The sequence below is a fragment of the Benincasa hispida genome, chromosome 5 (assembly GCF_027475165.1).
Source record: "Benincasa hispida cultivar pf3 chromosome 5, pf3_genome.v1.1, whole genome shotgun sequence".
Classification (NCBI taxonomy): Eukaryota; Viridiplantae; Streptophyta; class Magnoliopsida; order Cucurbitales; family Cucurbitaceae; genus Benincasa; species Benincasa hispida.
Window position 1 is genome coordinate 45,416,564 of NC_143482.1, and position 6,202 is coordinate 45,422,765.

Sequence of the window (6,202 nt, forward strand, 5' to 3'; positions counted from 1 at the left end):
AACCTTGATCCATAATAAATGTCAAGAATTTATATACTTGACACTTAAAATAAGTCAACATATGGCATATACTTGACAGTTATAAAATATCAAGTAAATTACAGCTTGATGCTTTTAGCTAATAAAAAATTCTCTTATTTTTTATACAGGCTTACTTGACGTTTTTAAAAACGTCAAGCAACACTAATACTTGACTTAAAAAATTAAAAAAAATAATAATAAGGATCAAGTAGTACAATTTTTGTAATAGTGTTTCATTCATACTAAGTTATCTTTGTTTTTGTACTACTTCATTTCATTTAATTTTTACTCTTATATATGTTGCCACTAAGTCCCAGCATGAGGGGTTTTTAACTTGCTTAACATGAGATATTAAAAAACAATAGCAATTTGATTGAAAATCATAATAGGCTAGGGGAAATTTTTAAGAAAAGAAAAATAATTGAAAGATAAAATTGAAGTTAAACCATAACATTTAAAAAGAGTATAATATTTTCCTTTTTTACCCCATGAAAAAAAAAATGGCATTTATAAACCATGAATTACCAATCTATTAGCTTTTCTTCGGTTAAATGATGTATAAACCAATAGAAAATTAAATTTAGTCAATAGATCAACCATCATACGCTATTTTGTGTTGAATACTTCTGCTGATGTTTTCATTTCAAGTAAGGCGTTCTCAAAGCATTCAGCAAGAAATTCAGGATCAGGAATGATATCTTTGGCCACCAGAATTTGCATTTCAGCTCTTCCAGCATAGCTCATCATATGCATCGTTAATGCCTGCATCAAACCATTAAATGTATTAAATAATGTTATTCTAGTTAACAATTATAACATGTTTAAATTGATCCCATTGAAAAATCATTTTGAACTTGTTCCGTTTGATAATCACTTTATTTTTTGTTTTTGTTGTTAAAAATTAAGCCTATTGACACCACTTTCACCTCTAAATTTCTTCTTTTACTATCTACTTTTCACCTATAGTTTAAAAAATCAAGTCAAATTTTGAGAACTAAAGAAAATAACTTTCAAAAAGTTGTTTTTTTTAAGAATTTGACTAACAATTTAACCATTATACTTAAGAAAGATGTAAATTATTATAAAAAATATATATGAAATAGGTTTAATTTTTTAAATAAAAATAAAAAATGAAATGATTATCAAAGAGAATCTTAATTTTTGTTACGGAATACGATGAATGAGTTGAGACTAGGACAGGGAGATAGTACATGGGACAAGCTAGTTGAAGTGGCTCTAATGTATGTAACGGGATTGCCTCCAATGGTAATCTCTTCTCTTGGGCCAATCACATTGGAGATAGTGAAACTTGTATTGCAAACAATCCTATAATTAAGGATGCAAGCGACCTACAAAAATATTGTATACACTTTATTAAACACCCAAAATAGAATGAGAAATCAAGTTTTCATTGAGAGAAAACGAGAGAGCTTTTTAATTCTATAATCTTACCTTTGGTCCTAAACAGGACATTACGAGCTTGCCAATTCCATATGAAAAATGTGCTTCCAAGGTACGTTTCTTTCGGTCAAGCAATTTCTTTGTTTTCTTGACATATTGAAGAGGGTCGAGCATTTTCTTGTGACAGTTTACAGGAAGGAGAAGGACCCCTAACTTGTTACCCCATCGAGATCCCCTATTTCCTTTCATCATATTCGTTAAATCCTACACCATGCACATTATAAAAAGTTGATAATCACGAAATGAAATAGAAGAAAACCTTCGATAAAGAAAATTAAAAAATAATAATAATCTACAAAACCTGCAATCCTGGTTGTTCTCTAAGATTAACCATAGCTACTCCAGTTAATTGAAGCCCTTCTTTCAAACCTACAAATAAAAAGATTGAAGATGCTAAAACATGTTTGGTGATAATTAATCGTTTAAACCATTTTTTATAACAATTATTTCTTTGTTTCTTTAAACTTGATTTTTTACTTCTTAAAGGCACTTTTAACATTCTATCTAATTTTCTAAAGCTATAAAAATTTCTAAATTTTTAAAGTAGTGTTAATAAATCAATTAGCTTTTAATTTAATTACTAAATTTGATTTAAAAAAGTAACTAATAGAGGCATAATTTATTAAACATAAAACTTTTAGGATAAAATAATATTAAGTATCTTAGTATCTTATTGATCATAAACCTAAAAATTCAAGAACAAAACGTGTAATTTAACCAAAAAGAAACCATGGTTAAATCGGGGTTTAAATAGTTTTCAGTTGGAGTAAAATTGTAGAGTTTTGGAAGTGGTAAACAAAAACTTACCCTTAGGTTGTCTATGCTCCAAGTACCTCGATAAGCCTGCTCCTATCACGCTGAATAGAATATCATTTATTGTCTGCAACCAGAACTTCGATTCTTTATCTATAATTTCAAAAATTATCTGGGTGCATCCATGATGCATCTATTTATGTGCATTCCACCCAAAAAAGTCCAATCACAACTTATCATATCACAATTTTTTTGTTTTTTTAAAAAAGGTATTTTTTTAATATGTTTTCATTTTGTAATTAAAGAGAATGCATAGAGATGGACATCTCATTTTCTTTTAATGAATATAAAATATAAATAAACTGTTTTGAAATTTAAATAGTGAAAGAAATAATTATATTTTCGTTTTAACTTTATTGAGGTAAACTAAAGTTTCAGTATCTATTTGTTCAAATAATTGGCAACATAATAATGCTAATGACAAAAACGATTATTATTTAAAAAATTTAGAGACATAAATAGATATTCTAAAAATTCAAAAGTTAAATTAGAAAAAAAATGATAGTGTTTAAATATTAAAATAGACACAAAAATAATCCTATAAATTGGAATAAAAAAAAAGGATATTTTGAGGTAAATTAGAAAGAATTAATAATGGTTTAAAGAGAGGGAATATGTTATTTTAACAACTTTTTGTTGGAAATATGAGTCACATGTTTTGTGCCAAAGTAAACTAAGGTAATCTAATTAAGGGAAGGAAATATTATCTCATTGCATTGTATCAATAAAGTAATCTAATTTGTTGGTAAAAAAATTAAATAAAGTAATCTAATCAGGCTAAAAAAAATAAAATAATCTAATTGCCAAGATATACCAGTGTACTAGTAACACGAGATTTAATCCTTCCGTCCTTCGTTATATAATAATAATAATAATAAGTAATTTAATTCTTGCTTCAATGATAATAATAATAACAAAATAATCAGTTAAATTAATTTTTATGTAAAATAATTGATTGAAAGGATAATTTTTTAAAAATAAAAAAGAAATAGCAGAAAACAAAAAATGCTTCATCATTCTTTTTTCCCCCTTATTTAGTGTGTAACCAAAATTATAGGCAAACAAAAAATAATTTTGGATAATGTAACGTCAAACTCAAATAAATAAGAATAAATTTTTCTAAAAGAAAATAGTACGAACAAAAATTACGTATTAAGGAAAAAAATCATTATTTTTTTTTTTAATATGAGACTTTAGAGAAATAAATTGATATTGATTTAGGTCATGTGAACCTGACCAACATCCAATAAGATTGTACCACATAGATAATTTTTTTCAAAATGATTTTTTTAATTTTCTTTTATTTGAATAAAAGATGATAAAATATGAAGAAAGGTAAGATCTAGACCTTTAATCATTCCTCTTATATATATATATTTGTCAACGTTGGTTCCATTGAAAGAGAAATTGACATTTTATAAAATTATTTTAGAATAAACAAATGAAACTAAAATAAGATTCCCCTCCCCATATGAAAACAAATCGCCTGACAACTTTGACGCAAGACTTATAACCTATTTGCTTAATATATGGATATCAATCAAACATATACATACAGCCCCCAATAAAATCAAATACTAACAAAAATTTATATATATATATTCAAATATCTATTTTAATTTTTATACTTTAGGTCGTACCATTAACAAATTTAGATTCCAATATTTTAGTAAAAATAAATAGTAAGATGAATAAACATTTATATAAAAAAGTAGACAGTTTTATCAAAACGAACATAGCTCAATTAAAATATAAATGTATAAATAACTATAAAATCTATAATTAGATAGTTTATATTTGATGCTAGTTGAAGGTTTTTTTAGTATTTTGTTAGGTCTTTTTTTTATATAAAAATTCTGACAATCAGAAAAAATATTTTAGACTATGAAAATTCATTGTTACATAAATTTACATGTGCCACACTATTGTCTTACAAATTCTTTTTGTCCTTAATTTTTTTTTAAAAAAAAACTATAGATTTTAATTTATATTTATATATTAAAAAAAAAGTCACGCTAAAAGCCACTCGACAATTCAATTAGTTTTGAGAAATTCAGCTTACCGCGTTCGGAACCGCTTTCTTTACCGCTTTCATATCCTCCACCGCGAACTTCGCCGTCGCCACTTTCCTCGGCCAGAGCTCCACCCCATCCCCACCGGAGATCGGCGTTTTCCGATCAGAAACCCACAGAGCTCTCAGTATAAACTCCGCCACAAACCAGAAGCTAAACCACACCGCAAACAAAAACTCCAACAACATCTTCGGTATTTCGTCCGCCCAACTCCTCTGCCGCATGTTTCTCCTCACCGCCTTCGAATTCGAAACAATCGTCGGAAGCGCGTTCGGATCATCAGCCCGCCGGCAGCACGTCAAGAACATCGACATCAACGAGATTCCGTCGCCAAGCGCGTGATGGATTCGAAAAACCGCACAGTTATGCGCCAAAAGCAAATGAATCTCCCAAAGAGGTTTATCGGCATCCATCGAGGGAGAAATCGCTAAATCAGCCAGATACTGGTTCACCGCCTTCTCATCGTCAACTCCTTCATCCGATACTCGTTCGGCAACGACGATGACGTGGCGGTCGATTTCGATCGAAGTCCTCCGCCAATACTCAACGCCGTTGCGGTCACGAACAAGAAGACTCGAAAACCTAGGGTGTTGAATCATGACGGAATCGGCGATTTGTGATTTAACGGAATCGATATCGATCGAGTTCTGTAGTCCAACGACGCAGTGAATAATCTGATTGATTTCAGGTCGGAGAAAGAGGCGGCCGGCCGGAGTGAGTGGCTCGTCTGCCTCGAACTTGGACAGCGACGACGAATTCATGATTGAAGCGGCAAAATCAGAGGGGAAAGGGTAGTGGAATGGAAATTGAAGGAAGGAATTCATGTATGAGGAAAATGAAATAGTGAAGAGAGAGAGAAATGAGTGTGATGAAGTGGACGTTCCATGAAAATGGCGTACTGTAAAGCAGAGTTCGATGTCAGAACAGAAGAGAAGAAGGGCAAAGAAAGGAAAGTTGAAGACGGGATGGTGGAGAGAGAGAGAGGACAGACGTGGTCCTCTTTTATTTCTGATATATTTTTAGTCATATTAAATTTTAACTTTTCAATTACCTTTTTCATTTGTTAAGGAAATTCAAAATTTATAGCCCATTTAATAGAGATTTTGAAAAAATTTAATGAAAATATAGTTATATTTTATGTTTTTAAATATTTATTTGGTACAAATTAATTTAAACGGTTGTTTAAAATATATTTGATATTATTTATTTATAAATCATAAAACTTAATTACTAATATTTAGTTGACAATAAATTATTATTAATTTATTCATGAGTTAAAAAAATCCTATATTATTATTTTATAATATTATATAACCTATTATGTATTACATAATATATATTCTAAATTTTAATAAATCAATTAAGTTTTATAACCTAACGTATTATATTTCTAAATGTTTTTATCTTTATATAATAGATATAATGAGAACAGTAAAATGTTGTTTATAGATTTTGAACTATTTGACTCATATAATTTGAAAACAATTTTTTGAAACAAAATTTAGGTTATCTTCTAAACATATTTATTTGTGGATGAAAACATAAAACATAATCTAGATTTTCTATCAAACAACCAACGTTTTAGTTTTCAAGTTTTGAAAAATACGAGCGTTTGGTCTCTGAGTTTTCAAAATATACTTTTTTAGTTCCCAAATTTTTTAGAATATGTTCATTTCGTCACTTACTTTTCAAAATGTACCATTGTTATCCTAGATTTTTAAAAGTAAGGTTAAAAGGTCCATGCAATAATTTATTATTATTCTCTAAAATTAGAAAATTTAAAAACTTACCTACTCTTTCTAAAATTAATTTTTTGTATTTTAGAGTTTTCTATA

At 28.6% G+C, this 6,202-nt stretch overlaps 1 protein-coding gene across 1 annotated transcript; it reads right to left on the reverse strand.

The window, feature by feature from the left end:
- Positions 1 to 421: 421 nt before the first annotated feature.
- LOC120078366 (wax ester synthase/diacylglycerol acyltransferase 5-like) lies at positions 422 to 5,509 on the reverse strand. Its single transcript, XM_039032630.2, has 6 exons — positions 4,358 to 5,509; positions 2,290 to 2,362; positions 1,784 to 1,851; positions 1,474 to 1,686; positions 1,233 to 1,370; positions 422 to 783 (listed from the first exon to the last, which is right to left on the reverse strand). Exons 1-6 carry the CDS (start codon positions 5,189 to 5,191, stop codon positions 628 to 630), a joined length of 1,482 nt encoding a protein of 493 aa, XP_038888558.1. The 5' UTR covers positions 5,192 to 5,509; the 3' UTR covers positions 422 to 627.
- Between the last annotated feature and the right edge of the window lie 693 nt (positions 5,510 to 6,202).

What these genes read in the sequence shown, in the direction of transcription:
- LOC120078366 (XM_039032630.2), bottom strand. Translation starts at nt 5,191, where the DNA reads ATGAATTCCTTCCTTCAATTTCCATTCCACTACCCTTTCCCCTCTGAT. An exon ending in GGAGCATAGACAACCTAAGG is followed by an intron (nt 1,852 to 2,289) that starts GTAAGTTTTTGT and finishes TTTTATTTGTAG; the next exon opens with GTTTGAAAGAAGGGCTTCAA. An exon ending in TGTCCTGTTTAGGACCAAAG is followed by an intron (nt 1,371 to 1,473) that starts GTAAGATTATAG and finishes ATATTTTTGTAG; the next exon opens with GTCGCTTGCATCCTTAATTA.